Raw genomic sequence first — 17,773 nt, forward strand, 5'->3', positions numbered from 1 at the left:
ATTGCCCCACTACAGCTCCCCTGGGTGTGTCCTGTACCTCCTTCTCCACACGTCCATCCTCATACCCATATCCCGATGCTGTCCCTGTGCCATGCTCACCTTGGATGAGGCCACTGGCAGCGCCGGGGATACCCTCAATCTCAGTGACATTGTTCATGGTGAAGTACTCATCACAGGTGGCGTTGAGGAAGCGGGAGGTGCAGAAGAGCTCCCAGAGCTTGGAACCCACAGTCTCATTCCCTTCCACCACCATCTTCGTGCAGAGGTCGAAGCCGTGGCGCGAGAGGGTCCTGTTGCCCAGGAGGCAGATCCTGGGGGCACACAGGCACTCAGCCATGTGCCTGCGTGCCCCAGCCCCACTGCAGCCCTGTGGGACCCCACACTCACGGGAAGCTTGGTGGGTCAAAGGCCGATTTGATGACACCAGCATAGATGGCAAGGATGGAGAGGATGACACAGCCCAGGAAGACCAGGGCAAACTTGTTGACGTACTTGACGCCCACAAACACGACGGTGGCCATGCAGGTCAGCACGCAGGTGCCATACACACGCATGTTGTTGAGCATTGCGGCCGCCTCCCCGCTGGCGTCCTCTGCCTTGAAGATGGCCATGGCTGGGAAGATGTAGGCCTAGGAGAGAGTTGTGGCATCACTACTCAGCTAACAGCCTGCAGAGGGGACCCCTGAAAGGGTCCCTCAGCCCCTCTGCAAAGCCTCAGTACCCTGATGGGCCATGAGAACAGGGCAGCATGGGCAGGAGAGGGCAGAGCCACGTTGCCTGAAGCTGAGCCCTTGGCACTATGCAGGGTAAGGACCAGACACCTACCAGGAGGATTTCGATGGTGCCCAGGATGTACATGGCGCCAGCAAAGGTGGTGCCCAGGTAGAAGCAGAGCCCCACAGCCCCACCAAACTCGGGTCCCAGGGAACGTGAGATCATGTAGTAGGAGCCACCCGCTGCCAGAGAGAGCAAAAGTGGGTCCCAGCCACACCCCAGTGGTACCTCCAGCCCTGTCAGGTATCCCAGAGGGCAAAATGCAGCCAGGGCAAACCTGGGCCCCACTCCTGCATCGAGCAGGATGCAGAGCAGTGGGAGTGACCACACTGGCAGAGTCATTCCCCAGGAGATCAGCAGTCAGGTGAAATGGCCAGGGCGACATGTGTCTGAAGTGAAGCCCCAGAGACCTGGACCATGCCCTGCTCCCTGCTCCCAGAGGAGCTCTTAGAGCAGGGCTGCCGGGATCGATGGTCCCGCTGCGGTGGCAGGATGACAAATAACTTTAATTACACCCTGCGCTGGGCTGTCAGTGCCGTGCCCAGCCCGGCGCACTCCCGGCTCCCCAGGGATCTGCAGGGCTGGGCGTGCTCTGGAGAAGCATCCAGGGCACCCGCCGGACGGACCCAGCGGTGCCTCCCCGGGGGTCAGAGCCCACATATGGCAGCGTCCCTGTGTCCCACGGTAGGAGACACCGCCCCACCGCCCAGGTCATGGCACCCAGCGCGCCCGGCTCCCATTCTCCTGCCGCGTGTCTCCCGGCTCCCCCCGGCCTCGCCAGTCTGGCGGAGGGAGGAGCCGCGGCTGGCGGCTCTCGCTGCCATCTGCACCTCGCGGCTCTGGGGACGGGTGGCAGCTTCAGCTCTGCGCTCCCTCCGGGCCGTGGGGATCCCGCGAGGGCTGGTGGCAGGAGGCTGGGGAGCTGCTGGCGAACCCGCGGGATTCTCTCTGGGAAAAGTCCCTGCTGGCACCCGACCCGAAGCGAGCAGCTCCCCACAAGCACAGCATATGCACGGACACGGGCTTGACTCTACCTGGCACCACGCCGTTGGTGGCGATCGCGCTCATGGAAATGGCCGTCAGCATCGTCTGCGGGAAGAAACATGGTGTGGGCACCCGGCAGAGCTGGGCCGAGGGACAGGGGAGTGGAAGGGACAGCTGGGGCCATGCTGGGACATGAGGGCCCCTGGGGACACGATGAGATGTGCCAGAGAGTGGGGATGCCCAGGGAGCATGATGGATAGATGTATGAGTGGATGAGCAGTCAGGGCTGTTGGCCGTCAGTGCAGCGGCAGAGACTGAGCCCCTTGGAGAGAGAGGCAGGGCCACAGGGGCCTCAGGCTGCACAGGACACTGCCCAGGGCCAGCCCACTCAGCCTTCACCCTGGGCTGGCTGTCCTGGCAGGATGGCTCACAGCAGCACAGCAAGGTGCCAGAGCAGGGGACCCCCAGCACATCCCTCTGCATGGCAGCTGTGATCTGGGTCACCATTTGAGCACTGTTCCACTACTGATTCCTTTGGGAAGCTGAAGGCTTCTCCTTGCTCTAAGTGGGGCAGGGCAGGAGCAGGAGCAGGGGCAAGGCAGGGGCAGGGGCAGGTCAGGGGTGGGGCAGGTCAGGGGTAGGGCAGGTCAGGGGCAGACCAGGGCAGGGTGGGCTGGCAGCTAGTGCACCTCTCCACAGCCCAGACACACCGGTGACCACCAGACCCCAGGTGAGGCCAATGGGGGCACATCTGGCTCTAAAACTCACGCAGGAGCAGCAAAGGAAGACCATGCAGAAGGACTCCATGATGCCAGCAATCCCCACCACCCAGGTGAGACGCAGGAAGAGGATGACGCCAAAGATGTTCTGGAGGCAGGGCAGGTAGACGCCCATGAAGGTGCCCATCCGTGGAGCCTGTTAAGGAAACAGCAGCCATCAGGACTCACGGGCCTCACTGGCAGAGAAGCAAAGGGTCCTGCTCCTCCTGTGAAGCAGCCAGGGACCCCAGGTAAAACTGCCCCCTGGCTGAGGCCAAGGGACCCCTGTCCAAGGGCAGCCTGTGGCTCAGCACTGCCCAGGCAGGGGCTGGAGAAGGAGCTGCACCTTAGTCCTCACCTGCACTGGCTTCTTCTTGCCCCCATCATTGTTCTCAGCCTCCTCATGCTCCCGGCTGCCCTGTGGCAGGTTGGTGTAGTTGGCCAACCCACTCAGCAGGGACGATACCATGGGACTGGTATCCATCTCCTCCTGTGGAGAACAGAGCCCCGAGCTGTGAGGACAGTTTCCTGGGACCCCAGCCAGCCCCAGGACCTGGAGACTTCACCAGATGCCACCCCACTGCTCCCCGCTCCAGGAGCAGGTATGGCAGCAGCGCAACCCTGGCCTGGGGCTCCAGTGTGTCCCAGTGCCAGAGAGCAGGTTAGGGCACTGTGGGACAGCTGCCCAGCTTTTCCCCCTCCCCAGGACCCTCCCTGCCCCACTACTTGCACACCCTACCTCAAAGAGTGCCATGTTTTTGCCATCGTACTCTTTCCCTTTTTCCAGGTCCGTGCTGTTGATAAAGGGACTACTCTCCTTGGGATTGCCATCGCCTGTGGAGACACCACCAGGTCAGACAGGCAGCCCCTGCCTCCACCCACACCAGGAGAACATCCACCCCACAGGGTCAGCACTGCACGAGGTCAGGGCTGCCATCAGCTCCCCTGGAAGGGCTGCCGGGGCTGCAGGCACCATGTTTGCACCCAGTCCCAGCAACGGCAGCCTCTCCAGCATCCCCTTCAACACCACACATGGGCTGCCATCCCCAGGAGCCACGTGCCACCCTGCCCAGCTGTGCTGACGCGCAGACCCGCCGGAGCGCATCCACGCAGCGAGGCAAGCGACCTGGATCCAGGGGGAATCCTCCGGCGGGACAGCTGGCAGCAATAACTCATGGCACAGGTGCTCGTGGGTGAGCACACCGGCACTGCCCGCAGCGCCGCGTCTGCAGGGGCAGGATCCGGCTGGCTGCTCAGCACCAGAGCAGAGGGGATGGTCCCGGCACGGTGCCTGCGAGCAAGGCGAGTGACCGGGTGTCTGGTCCTGCTCCCAGACATACACCACAGGAGTGGGGGGCCACAGAACAGGAAGGCATCCAGCAGTGCCACCACCAAGGGCAGGTGGTCCTCGGGGCAGCAGAGGCACCCACAGTGGTGCAGGGCCCACAGATCTGCCAGGATGGGGCCACAGCCACTCACTGCATTAATGACCTAGTGCAGAAGAAACTCAGAGTTGGCTTAACAGTGAGGAAAACAGCTGAGCTACAGAGCAGCAGAAATAAATCAGGCTGGAAATGGAGCAGCAGTGAAGATGGTGCTGCTGGAGTGGCACAGCCCTGAGTGGAGGCCCAAAGCAGAGAGGAGTCAGGGCACAGGAGACAGGAGCCAAAGGACACAGAGCTGGGCACAGTGGCCGGGTGGATGATGGTCCCCATGGCATGGAGTCTCCAGCCCGGGATGTGGAGAGAGAGAGGCTCCCTGTCACACACCTGTCCCATCATCACAGCCTCACAGTCAGAGCAGTTGCACTGCCAGTGGCCACTGCACCACTGGACAGGTTGCCTGCACCTGCAGGGTCACAGACAAGCTCCACACCTTGGGGCCAAGGCAAGAGACATCCCTCCACCATCCTTCAGCATGGAGCCAGTAGCACCTGGGCACAGAGGGACAGTGCTAGGGCAGTGCAGCCACCCACTCACAGTGGCAGCCCCAAGACAGACCCCGTGACCATTTGGAGCAGCCAGGTCCTTTGAAGCCAGCCAGCCTCCTGCCAGTTGACTCATATTCGGGATCCTGGGAGCCAGCGTGCAGCGGTGATTCACCATCTGCAATTCCCCAGCAGACACAGAGCTCCTGGCTGACCAGGAGGTGAAGTCCCGAGTGCCACAGGTGTCACAAGCCTGTGGGCTGGCCCCCACCTCCTGCCATCCCTGGGCTTCTCTGGTGTGGGACAGCAGGGCAACAGTATCCCTAAAGGCACAGCCAAATCCAGGGCACAGTCCACAGGCTCCTTCTGCACAGGAATGGCCATGGCAGTGGCACCAGGACACTCCAGCCCACGGGTCCTTCCAGCCTCACTCTGGAGCCCCCTTGGACACACCCCCAGCATCCCAGGCTGCACCACTGGCACATGTCCTGCCTCATATCCCCCACAGAGGGTCGCAGCATGGACCAAGTGAGCTCCTTGCTCCAGTTTTGTTCTGAAGTCCTAATGCTCATTAGGTAACAGCAACAGTGTGGGCTGGCACCCATCCGCTCGCCACGGCTCTCGCCCACCCGCACCAGCTCCGGGGACTGCGTTGACGTGAGCCATCCAACCATGCCAACAGGACACCCTTCAGGCTAATGCTGGGGCCATCCCCAGTGTGGGGACACAGGGACAGAGAATCAGGGTGGCTGGAGCCCATCTCCCACTTGGGACTGACTGGGGTTGGGTGGCACCCAGGGGGCACAGACAGCCTGTCAGGGGGACGTGCTCACAGCCTGCCGAGGCTCTGGGACCCCTCTGGGGGAGCGGAGCCCGCGGGGGCCTCGCCTCGCCGCCTGGTACCCAGCCGACGACATCACCGTGCAGGTTTCCATGGCAACGACGAGCCACGGCCGCCTCGGCTCCCGCTCTTATGTAACGGCGCAGGCAGCCGGACTCTGGCCCCACATGGCACCCGCGCCCTGGCCCGTGGCACCCGGCGGATGGCGCAGCCAGACCCCCGGCCCCAGCGCACCACAGCCCCGCGGGACTGGCACCGCCTGGCTCCACACGACAGGCGCCAGCACCATCCCGGGGTGCCCATGCTCCAATCCACGGCACCACAACAGCACCCACAACTCGGAGTGCCTCCACCCCCACCTCGCCCACCGCCCCCTGCGCCGGGACCCCGGCCCGTGCTGGCATCACGCAGGTTGCCAGGGCCGGCATGGGGCTCAGAGCCCCTCGCCTGGTGGTGCCGCTGGGAGGGCCGGCACCGGGAGAGGCCCCGGGCGGGTGGAAATGAGGAGTCAGCACGGCTCGGGGGACCCCCTGGCCTCTCGCCTCGCCCCGGCCCCGCAGGCTGGAAGGAGTTAAGCACCAGGACGCGGGGTCCCAGGTGACAAAGCGCTCCTGCTCCTGCTCCTGCCGGAGACCATTTTGCCGCAGCGGGGCTGGTGCAGCCTCTTCCCGGCAGCTGCCACAGACCCGTGGTCTGCAGGCAGGGGCGGTCAGGGCAGGCAGGAGCAGGCAGGGCAGAAAGGGCAGAAAGGGCAGGAAGGACAGGCAGGGTCATTGCACCGTTCTCCACCTGCCACTGCCACGGCCAGCCCTGCCCGATGTCACCAAGGGACTGCTGCCTCCCGGCCCTGGGGACTCATGGGACACTGCCAGCACTCCCAGCGCCCGCGGCCATGCCCGTACCCCTCTGCCCCAGTGCAGCCGGGGCTGAGCAGCGGCGGGGCCGGAGCGCTGGACGGGGCTGGCAGCCCATCCAGGAGAGACAGCGTGAGCGGAGCAGAGCCGAGCCGTGCCAGGCTTCGATCCCGGCGCTCAGCCGCCCCCCTCCCCAGGGATCATTCAACATGAATCGGCCTTTTAATTTGCTGCGGCGGCTGGAAGGGCTGGCGGCGGCATCGCTGGCAGGAACCCGCAGCCCCGCCGTGGGCACCGTACAGCCCCACTCGCGGCAGGGTTTCCACCAACCTGCCTGCCCAGGGCAGCCCAGAGCTGACGCCGGCAGCCCGGGGCCCCAGCGCCGAGGGACCATCACTGCTCTCCTGGAGCCCCCCAGAGCAGCACTCGGGCAGAAGCCACAATTTGATCTTCTAATGGTTTTTTACTTAGCCCTAAATTGGGTTGGGAAGCGTCATGTCCCTTATCCCAAATCCTCCCTAATCGCTTTACACGGCGCAGGGCACCGAGCACTGGCCGGGGGAGCCCCAGCAGCCACTCTCCATGGGCTAATTAGCCAGGGCTGCTGCCCGCTCCTGCCCGTCCCCTATACAGCATCCAGAGCACGATCAGCCCTAACCAGGGACATCGGGCATCGGGGCTGCGGCACTGGCCGGAAGGAGCACTGGGTGAAGAGGGTCGTGGCGGGGACAGCCCCGGCCCCATATCCCCTGCACCTTCGTCTGTGCTCTTGCACAGGGCTGCTGACTGCTCCGGAGTCTCCTGTGCCACTCCCCGCCCCAGTCCCCCAGCCCCGGAGGCAGCAGCAGTGCGACGGCTGCTCGCGGCACTGGGGACGCCTCGGGGCTCCCCTGGAGGCGCACAAGGCACCTTGACTTCTGCCACAGGACACCTTGACTCCCGGGGCTGTGTCTGCGGCAAGGGCCACACCAGGGTGACCCCAGTGGCCCGGAGAGCACATGGGCGAGCACGTGGCCCCGGCTGCTGCCGTTTTGCAGGAGCTGCTGGCCAGGGAGGCCACACTGCTTCTCTGTCAGCCTTAGTTATCAAGGGGACTTGGCTGCACACGCCCTGACTGGCCCGGGGCTGCCGGTCTGAGGGGCCTAAGGTGGATGGGGATGGACAAAGGGCCTTGTGGCAGTGACACCTCTGCATCCACCCAGGCTTTCTTCTCCCCTGCACAACGGTGTCTGACAGCTGCCCTGGGGACAGTGACCCTTGGAGAGGCCATGCAGCCTCTGCAGCCCCACTGAGGCAGAGAGCACTGGTGGCCGGAGTAGCTCTGTCTCATGCTGGCAGCATCACGGCAGTGCCAGCTCCGGCTGCAGCGCAGGGGGTGGGGTGTGGGGGAGGGCGGGCGAGGGTGGAGGAGGGTGGGAGGGTGGAGTGTGATGGTGGGATGCCACCTCTGCCCTGGGGCTGCACTTTGCCCCTCCAGCCGAGAAGAACACTGAGTGGCCTTTTGGGCTGGATTCCTTCACTGCCTGACCCAAATTGGACCAACTGCTACTTCAGACCTATCCTCTTCCTCCCTAAACCGGGGATTATCCTCCCTTTGATCAGCCGGCCCTGCAGCGCAGGATTTCCAGCACAGCCGCTTTGGCTGGCTGCATTTAAAGAGCTTCCCAGATTCTCCGACAGCCCAAGTCCTGCCTTAGAAATGGCCATGGACACAAGTTCCAGCAAAGCTCCCTGTCCTCCTCGGACATCCTGGTGACCCTGGACTGGGCAGCAGCATGGCAACCTGCGATGGGTCTGCACTGACATCTCCACACCCCAACCAGAGCAGTGGGAGCTGCCAGCCTGGACACTGCAGGCTCCTGCTCCCCACTCCCACCACCTTCCCAGAGGGTCTGTGCCAGTCCAGCCCTTGTTGGGCTACTGAGGCTGGAGCCCTTCCAGCCCTTGTCATGCAGCTCGCACAGGCTGTCCTGAGCCAGACCTGAGCACGGACACTGCTGGCCTTTCTGACAAAAATGGCTTAAGTGGTACCCAGGGCTTCAGCAGCTGGGCTGGGCTTAGCAAGTCACTGGACGGCCACCACTGGAGCAGCCAGGACATGTGGAGGGTGCCCACTGATATGCAACAGCTCTGCCACCCCCTAGGTTGTCCATGGTCCCTGCAGACAGATCTCATGCTGGGAGTTCAGTATGACCCTTGACACGGGGGGACAACTCACCTCCCCATATCAACCACCCTTGTCATGGGTGTGAGGGGCTCTGCCGAGCCCCTTCCTGCAGACAATCCCTGATCTCCCAAGCCTTCCAGGATCCTGCTTCCTCCACCCCTTTGCCCGCCATCCCACAGGGCACCATCTCGCCAGGCTCAGCTCCAGGGACAGTCTGCCTGGTCCATCTGTAGTGGCACTGTGTCCAGCCCTCCTGCCAGACCCCGAGAGAGCAGACCTGCCTGCTGCTACGCCGCCGGCACTGCTATGATGGAAAACGGTGAGTGGGAAAGATCCTGGTGCTGCAGAGGGCAAGGGGAGGGCAAGAGCCCAGGGAAGGGCACAGCCGGGGGCCAGTGCGGCAACCCCAGCCCGGCAAGGTGCCCCCAGAAGGCTCCTGCCAGCCCTGACCTTGAGCGGAGCTGCAAATAAACAAGCAAATAAACAGGCTGGGGTCGGAGGAGCAGAGAAACACACAGAGCCTGGCTGTGGCTGTGCCCAGAGCCCCGCTGATGGCAGCTCTGACCCCCAAAACCTGTCAGAGCTGACCATGTCCTCCCGGCTGGGGCTTTGGCAGATGCCAAGAGGGGAGCTGGTGGAGAGGACCTGAAGGGGTCTAGGAGGGTCAGGAGGGCAGTGTAAGTCCTGCTGGACACACACTGCAACATCCTGGATCTAGCCCATCCCTGTGCCCAGCAGGAACACACGCAAGAACAGGGCCTGTGTTTCCTGGATGCCTGGGGCAGGACCTGGCCCCGGGTGGAGCTGGGACTCTCATACAGTTCGGCGATGCCCCGTGCCAGGAGGGTTCGGGCCGAAGAGACAGCAGCGACGGGGCCGCTGCGGGGCCGAGCGGCGGGCAGTGGCCCTGCGCCCGAGCTGCGCCAGGGCTGCAGCGGGACGGGGCACGGTGCGGCACGGCACGGGCTGGACCGGGCCGGCTCTGCACGGCATGACAGGGCTCGGTTCGGCATCGCCGGGCTCGGTTTGGCTCGGCTGGGCTCGGCCCCGGACCGACCGGCTCCTGCCGGCCCCGGCTGAGGGCCCGGGCGGCCGCTTCAGCACCGCGGACAGCGGCGGCCCCGCGGGACGGCGGGTGCGTAGGGGGGCGGCCCCGGGATGGGGGGGCGGCCCCGGGATGGGAGGGCGGCCCCGGGATGGGGGGGCGGGAGCAGAGAAGGGTTCGGGGGGCGGCTGCCCGGGATGGGGGGGGCGGCTGCCGGAGATGGGGGGCGGCAGCGGGGAGGAATAGGGGGGCGGCAACGGGGGGGATGGAAGCGATAGGGAGGGATGGGGGGGCGGCTGCCGGATATGGGGGGTGGCAGAAGGCAGGGCTGGGGGGGCTGCAGCTGAGATGCGGGAGGCGGGGTGGGGGGGCGGCAGTCAGGCGCGGGGACCCCTGCGAGAGTCCCGGGCAGGCGGGATTAGGACTGATGTGGCGGCCGGCGGAGGCTGTCCAGGAGACGGCGGGGACGGCCCGGCGGGATCGCCCAGAGCGCAGCAAGCTACCCCCTCCCGGGAGGAGGCTCCCCAGCCAGCCCCGCACGGCTCGGCCGCGCCACCGCTTCCCGAGGCTGCCGCAGCGGCGGGAGTGCGGCCGGGGCTGCGCGGAAGCGCCGGGACCGGGAGCATCCCCCCACCGCCCTCCGCAGCCCCACGGGGCCGCGGACCGAGAGCTGCCGTCGTGGCCGGTATCGGTGCCTCCCGCCCGCCCCGCGGCAGGGCACCCTCAGCCCCCGCGGTCCCCGGCTCCGCGCTGCTTCTGTCCCCCGCCGGCGCCAAGCCCCGGCACTCAGCCCTGGGAGACCGGTCCCTCCGGGGCTGCCCCGCTGTCCCGCTCGCCGGTGCCGGTGCCGGTGCCTCACCTTGGCTTGCGCCTCCGTCGCCGTCCTCGCAGTCGGTCAGGTTGTTCAGCATGGCGCCGGTGCCGCGGCCACTCGCTGCCGCCGGAGCTGGAGCGCTCGCTCCGCAGCAGCCGCGTCCCCGCGCCGCCCCCCGCGCCGGTGGGAGGGGGCTGCAGTGCGGAGGCGCCCGGGCTCACGGCTCACGGGTGCTGCCGGCGGAGCCCAGCCCGGCCGCCCGCTTCATCACGTATGCGGGAGGCATTGCCCCCGCCGCGGCGGGGAGGGAGGGGGGCGGCGGCGGGGGGGCGCGGAGACGAGCGAGAGGAGCGGGGCCGCCTCCCGGCTGCGCCAGGCGTGGGGGGGAACTAGGGCAGCGCTGCGGGCCCGGCTGGCGCAGGCTGGACGTTACGGGACGGCCCCGCAACCGCACCGACCCCGCACCCGCCCCGGCCCCGACCCCTGGCTCCAACCCCCGCCTGCAGCCCCCGCAGCCCACACAGGTTCCGCACTCCGCACCAGCCTTCGCGCCGGCCCCGCACTCTGCTGCCAGCCCCCGCACCCCGCACCACCTCCTGCACCGGCCCCCGGTGCAGCTCCGGAACCGGGTACACACTCGGGGTGCGCAGTGGGACAGAACCTGAGTCTGCGGGATGGATGGATCCCCGGGGGCAGCTGAGGCCCGGGGTCAGGGCAGCCACTGCCCCTGCGACCCTGGCAGGACTGTGCCCTGCGACCCGCGGGTCCCCGGTGGGGCAGCCCTCGGGTGAGCAGCACCAGTCAGGCAGGGCAACCCTCTGCAGGCTGCAGGACCCCAGCCGGGGACGAAGTCCCCTGTCCCAGCAGCAGGACCATGCAGGGCACACGGGAAGGGGGAAGGACGGCCAGACCACTCCACAGCGGGGCAGAGGCGGTCGACCCTGCTCTGCCGAGCTGCCCTGCAGCACGGGGAATGCTGCCCGCAGAGCGGAGGAGGCTTAGTCCGACCTCCCCTGGTGCCCAGGGGGCCAGGGTCACACCCAGGACAGGCTCGCCAGACTCACAAGTCCAGGAGGCCCTGGAGAAGGGCTGAGATGGAGCCGAACTACCCGGCTCTGTGCTGCCTGTGGAGCCCCCAGCCCCGGCAATATTCCCCTCAGGACCAGGGGCACAGGCCTCCCTTGGGCTGGGGGCTGCTGAGGGATCTTGCGGGGCTGCTTGCAGCTCCCTGTTCTCTCATGCACTTAATCCAGGAGGATCCCCGAGCTGGAGCTGGCTGCAGCTCCCAGCACCTCCTCCGGCGCGGTCTGAGATCATGACAGCCCGCTGGCCTCCGTTACTTCTTGACGGCTGTAATTAATTGTTTACTTTCTCCTGGTGCGGGGCCAGCTGCTCCGCAGCACGGAGGCTCCCGGGCCTGACCTCACAGGCAGGAGGGAGGCTCGGACCCCTCGCACCAGCCCAGCAGGCAGCATTGATCCCTGCCCTACGGTTGCAGCCCAGACCCCCGAACTGGGCATCCCTGGAGAGTCGCAGTGGCACAGCCCCAGCTCCATGGCAAATGGCACAGGGTGGCAGGAGGGAGAGGGGGCAGCTCAGGGTGGGCAGCTCAGGGTGGGCACTTCCCTCATCCAGGAACCTGCATGGCAGCCACTGCATTGGGCTGCCCCGACCAGCTGCAGCAGCACCAGCCCCGCACTCCTGCATGCCTTGGCTCTGAGCAGGAGCCAGCACTGGAGCGAGGGGCTGGCCCACTCCCAAGGAATGGGACTGGGAGGCAGGGGCTGCAGGCAGGATGCAGAGCCACCCTCGCAGGTGGGTCTGTGGATTTAACAGAACCTTCCCCCACGTGGAGGCTGTGGCTGGGCAGGGGGGCAGAGGGACAGCGGGCTGGGGTCCAGCCATGGTGACTGCCAAGTACCCGAGGGTAGTTTTTTGCAGGAGACCACAGCGCGTGGGCTCGGTCCAGGAGGGATTTTCCTGCTAAAACAGATGGGGGGGAGGGAGCACGTGAAAGACCACTAATCCCCTAATCCCTGGATTATGGCTCCATTTCAGGGGTTGGGATTTGACGGCAGCACAGGGGGCTACACTATAATGACTGGGCTTAGCCCATGTGCAGGGTCCGACTGGCATGGGGGGACAAACTGAGGGTGTCTCTGAGGCAGAGCAGACTGAAGGGCTCGATCCCCCACCGGAGGACTGACCTAACGCTGGCCTGAATGCCCAGGACTGGATACGTGGTCCAGTGTGCGGGGAGCAGGGAGGTTTAGCCCAGTTTGGCCATCACCCGTGCACTTGCATTGCCTGCAGCCTCACTGCAGGCAGCACATGTGCATGGGGAAGGAGGAGGACAGACGTTTTTCCCTGGCCATGAAGGGGGGGATCAGCTGCAAGTGGCCCCTGAGCTTGAGTAGCAGGCAGGATCCTGGCACCAGGCCAGGCAGAGCATCAGTGCCCCACTTAACTGCAAGAGGCTGCCCAGGAATGACGATGGAGAGAGGCATGGCTTCTCCTCCAAGCCAAGGAGCATCCCTGCACAATGTCCTGTACCCCTGCAGAGCCTCCTGAGAACGTCCCAGACCCTGTCACACAGAGCCTGGGTGTGGGGAACCATCCCCACAGGCTCTCCCAGGGCTGGCATCCCTGCCAGCGGCCACACAGCCTGTCCTGTCACTGGCAGCGGTCAAACCTCCCAGGAGTGAGACACGTGCTGGAGGTGCTGGGAAACCTCCTGAGGGCAGGGAGCGGGCAGCTGGCAGTGTGCCATCCGGGCAGTGAGGGTAGTGGCGCTGTGGAGATGCCGGTCAGCACTCTGCACCACGTGCTGTGATCCCCAGGCACAGTCAGCAGCCTGCCCACCTGCATCCCACCGGGATGGGACACCCTGCACCAGGGGCTCAAGGATGTAAGAACAGGCAGTTCCTGAAGAGCTGTGGCAGGGGAGACCCCAAGAGGACACAAAGCTGGGGGGAGCCTAGAGGTGCAGCAGGGCAGGAGGACAGTGATGCCCACACCCTCGCAATGGGTCATGGCAATGGATTTGCATCACAGTGTACACCATACCACTCTGTTCTGACACCACCTCGAGACCAGGGCAACACATCCTGCAGCACCTCAGCAGGATGGAGTGGTCTTGTTCATCTCCATCCAAGCAGTTCGGGGCCCTGTCACCAGCCCTGGGGTGAAAACAGAGTCTAGAGGTAACACAGGCACCAGCTGGGACCTGTCACCAAGTCCACTGGTAGGACAGGACATGGAGGGGGATGGTGTCCTGTGGGTCTGGGAGCAGAGCCACGGGAACCACTGTAACTGCTCGAGGCCAAGAGTGAAAGGGCGGCAGTGGGACAGAGCGGGCAGGAGGCCATGGGGCAAGGCAGGAGCTGTGAGCTCCTGCGTCACGGGAGCCCAGCGCCACGCACAGCTGGCACTGCGTCCCCAGCTGCCCTTGCCCAGATGTCTTGCTGGCGGCAGGGCCGTGGCAGGAGGCGGACAGGCAGCCTGGCACAGGGATCAGTGGCAGAAGCAGCCTCCTCCTGCCAGGCCTCGCTCCCAGCAACGCAGTTAAGGAGCCCTCAGGCAGCCTCATGCTGGCTGCAGCACACTGGGGATGCCAGGCAGCTGCTGCCAAGCAAGCACCAGAGGGCCCAGTGATGACCAAGGAGCAGCTGCACAGCCACTACTGGCCACTGCCAAAAGAGTTGCCCCCCAGCTGATGGGGCACTGGAGTCTTCTGTGTCCCACATGGCACCCCTCACCCAGCCCCATAGCCTGTGCAAGGACCCCCACACTGGCACCCCAGTGAAGCACCTGTGGTGGGTTTAGTGGCATAGAGAGGCCTTGGAAAGGTGCTGCAGGCAGCAGATGGGGCTTCAGCTGCTCCAGCCCCTCTGACACCATACTACCCACCCATATCATCTGTCTCTACATGGCACATGGCCTTTGGTGCTTCTAATGACACCCCAAGGGCACCTGATCTGTCACAAGTATGACATGAGTGGCTGCAAGAGGAAGCTGGGGGCTGAGGGGGATGGGGGGCCAAGAGAACCTCCTCATCAGCCCCTGTCCCTCACATGCACCCTCTGTGCCCAGTGCCTCAGGAAGGGGCCCTGCCCCATCCCTTGTTCGCCAGCTCTCTTTGCACTTGCCCTGCATTGGAGTACAGCCAGAGCTGATGGGGTTACTCTACCCCAGCCCCTCCAGGAGCTCAGCTCTCACCAGCAACCAGCCCTCACACGGCTGCCCCACACAACAGTCCATGGCCCAGGACCCACGACCCCCATGGTCCGGGAGGGCAGCTGAACCCCCTCATCACCAGGAGCCGCAGCAGGGATGACACTGGGACCGGTTTCTATGGCAATGAGAGAGGCTCCTTAACCGGTTGGTTGCCATGGCTGCTGCCGCCGAGCCTGGGTGCTCGGGACACGAGGGTGCTCCGCGTCGGGAATGCCCCGATGCCCCTCGGTGCCAGGGCGGTTGCCCCACGGCCAGCGCCCCGGGCACGGGGGTACAGCAGCCCCGGGGTGGGGGGCCGAGCCCTGCGTTGGGTCCCGGGGGAGCGCATCGATCCTGGTCCCGTGGGGGCCCGGCCCGTCCTGCACGCGGCGGGACCGGCTTCCCCGGGGCGGCGGCACCGGCACCGGCGGGTCCCGCGGACGGAGCGGGCGGGGCCGGGAGGGGCCTGGACGGCCGTGCCCGCCGGGGCGGGGTCTGTCGGGACACACCCCCGGGGGGCGGCCCACCCCGGTATCGCCCCCTGGCGGCGCCGGGCCCTGGGCACACCCCTCACACACCGCGCGGAGCCCCCGCACACACCCCTCACACACCCCGTCCCGACCACCCGAGCCCAGCGCCGCATCCGGCCGTACCGCAAACCGTGACCTGCCCCCGTCGCGCTGCCCGCACCTTGCGAGCCCCTGCCCGGCACTGATCGCTCGCTCCCCGCGGCTGCCCCTTCCCAGGGTCGGCACTGAGGGGCTGAGACTTCTCCACAGCACCACTAGCCAGGGGCCGCTCTCTGGCAGGGCGGCCGTGGAGGCGGCACCGGGCCTCGCAAGGAGCCCTCAGCACAGCACCAGCCCACGGACGGGCAAGGGGCCCACCGGCTCTCCCAGGGATCACCGGCCCGGCCCGGCGCCGACAGTCCCGGCCGCCCCCGGAGCGCTCCGAGGTCCCCGGGATCTCCGCCGCTCTGTGCCGCCGATAGCTCCACGCGTGACACTGGGATGGGGCCAGGCGGTACCGAGCGCCCGCCGGGCCCGGGTCCCTCCCGCCTCCACTGCTGTCCACAGCTCCCACCTGCCGTTTGCAGCCCCTTCCAGCCCCACAGTCACCAGCCCCATGCACCCCCTCCCATCCATGCCCCGGGAGGCAGCATCCACAGTCCCGGTGCCGTGGAGCAACGTGGGGAAGAGCTAGGGGAGCCTGGAGACTCCCTGTGTCCTGCCCAATCCTACAGCATCTACCCTGCCACGGCTGTGACCACCCCACAAGGCAGGGAGGGTGGGCCCTGGGCATCTCTGGCAGGGCCAGCCACCAGCTGTCCTCTGGGAGGGCACAAGGTCATAGCTCAGCCGGCAGGATGTGCCCCTCACTCCCACTGCAGCCCCTGGGCATGCCCACCACTGGTCCCTGCAGCCCCACACCAGCAGACTGGCTGCCAAGCCAATGAGCTGTTCCTGGAGGGCCACAAAATTCAGACGCAGCCTTGGCTCATCACTGTCCACTCAGCTCCGACACAGCCCACGGACCAGGCCCAGCTGCCTCAGGTGCCACCGTGTGACAAGTGGCCCTGCATTTCCTCACCACCGGGTCCAGCCCTTCAACACCCACCACGGTGGGATCCCTGGCAGGGGCCCCTTGGGCTGGAGCCCATTGCCAGGGGCACAGCCCAGCGCGGGTGTCGTTGTGCCCATCCGGCTGCTCGCGCCTCCCACCCGCGCCCTTCGCCGAGGGTGCAAGGTCACAGCTCCAGCAGCACGGTGCTGCCGTCGGCCGGTTTTCTGGGATCGATACGGCTCCGGTGACAGCACAGCCCCACTGCCACGTCCCCTGAGCACTGCGAGGCGATGGCTGCCGGCTCCAATGCCTGCCCCCACAGCAGCCCTGTGGCCACCAAGGGCTGGCCACAGCCTGTCCTCCCCACCCAGACGCAGCCACCCTCCCCGGTGGCTCCCTGGGGAGCAGTGCGTGGCCTTTTACCGACAGCCGACCCCCAGCCGTAACCCTGCTTCATCCCGCTGCCGGTCCCGGACGAGAAGAGCCTTGCTCCGACAGCCCCCGGGATAGGGACAGAGCAGGGGATCTCCCTGGGGAGTGGGGGTGGCCCCGGGAAATAGCCCGGGGTGAGGGGTCCTGTCCCCACTCTCCGCTCTGCACCCTCTGTCTCCCGGGTCCCAGGGCTCCACGCCACCCCCGCTCCGGGGGTCTGCACCACCTCCGAGGGGCCCGACAGACTGACTGTGGCTCCGCACTCCCCCACAGTGCCCCGACAGCGCGGCCCTTCCCACGGACCCTCCCCGCGGACCCTCTCTAAGGACCCTGCCCTGTCCCGCAGATCCTCCCCACGGACGCTACCCTGCCTCACGGACCCTCCCTACGGGCCCATCCCGAGGCCCTTGCGCTGCCCCCCGAGTCCCGCGGTCCACCCTTGCCCCGGCGCTCACCGCCGCCGCCGGTGACGGTGAAGCGCCCGCTCATGGCCCCGCCGCCGCCACAAGTGGCTCCGGCCGAGCTGCCGCCGAGCGCGGCCCCGCCGGGCGCTGACCGGGGTCCTAGTGCCCGCGGCACCACCCGCCGCGCCGCCCCCGCCGCCGCGGGGCTGGCTCCGCTCCGAGACGATCGGCGCGGCCCCGCTCCGTTCGGCTTGGTTCGGCCCGGCCAGGCTCGACTCGCCGGGACGGGACCTCTCCGCTCCGCCGCGCCCGGTCGGTCCCGCGGCCGCCGCCGGACTAGGGGTGCTGGGACCGTGCTCCAACGGGGCGGGAGGGGACGGGACCGACCGCGCTCTGCCCCCGCCCTGCCCGGAGCCTGGGCCGCTAATTACAGCTAATTACAGCCTGGGACTGCGGCCGCCCCACCCTGCCGCGGACCCGGGCACGGCCCCGGCCCCGGCCCTGGCCCCGGCCCCGGCCCTGGCCCCACCGTCGGGCTCTGCGGCCGCGCAGACACAGGCCAGGGCTTGGGGGGTTCTGTGGGGCCAGTCCGCGGTGGGGGCCCGGCTGCGGCGCTAGTCCGGTCACACACTGTGTCCCAGCCAGTGACAACCACCCGCTCCTCATCGCGGTGCGATGCCGGAGTGCCGGAAGGACAGCGCGTGGGCGAATATGCGGAGCTGTGGCCTGGGGGACCTGGGGGTGGAGAGGTGCGGGGGGGGCCGCGCCTGGAATAGGGCTGGTGGCAAGTGATGCTGGGATCAAGGGACATCCTCCCCAGTGGGACCCAGTGTACCTGAGAGATCAAGAGTCCTTAGCAAAGGGGGACTTGGTGGCAGTCCCCCTCCCAGTGCCCCTTTTTCACAGGTGCTGGCACACCCCAGTCCCCAGCAGAAGGGGATTCTCTGCACCATGGCCCCAGCTGCTGATAGAGCACTCTAGGCTGTGTCAAAAGA

The 17,773-nt window shown here is 66.7% G+C and overlaps 1 protein-coding gene across 3 annotated transcripts in view; it reads right to left on the bottom strand.

Moving 5' to 3' along the window:
- SLC12A5 (solute carrier family 12 member 5) overlaps positions 1 to 16,891 on the bottom strand; it is a 31,784-nt gene extending 14,893 nt beyond the window's left edge. The window contains exons 1-8 of one of the 3 annotated variants that reach the window (XM_071572965.1): positions 16,830 to 16,891; positions 3,256 to 3,350; positions 2,875 to 3,006; positions 2,527 to 2,673; positions 1,809 to 1,863; positions 826 to 956; positions 388 to 629; positions 100 to 311 (exon numbers count right to left, since the gene is read on the bottom strand). In XM_071572965.1, coding sequence (XP_071429066.1) covers positions 100 to 311; positions 388 to 629; positions 826 to 956; positions 1,809 to 1,863; positions 2,527 to 2,673; positions 2,875 to 3,006; positions 3,256 to 3,350; positions 16,830 to 16,863 — 1,048 coding nt within the window. In that variant the 5' untranslated portion in view covers positions 16,864 to 16,891. Of the gene's footprint in view, positions 1 to 99; positions 312 to 387; positions 630 to 825; positions 957 to 1,808; positions 1,864 to 2,526; positions 2,674 to 2,874; positions 3,007 to 3,255; positions 3,351 to 10,209; positions 10,511 to 16,829 lie in introns of those variants that run through there. The other 2 variants (XM_071572964.1, XM_071572962.1) reach the window with 2 other exon arrangements.
- Between the last annotated feature and the right edge of the window lie 882 nt (positions 16,892 to 17,773).

Source organism: Pithys albifrons, chromosome 18 (assembly GCF_047495875.1).
Source record: "Pithys albifrons albifrons isolate INPA30051 chromosome 18, PitAlb_v1, whole genome shotgun sequence".
NCBI classification, from domain to species: domain Eukaryota; kingdom Metazoa; phylum Chordata; class Aves; order Passeriformes; family Thamnophilidae; genus Pithys; species Pithys albifrons.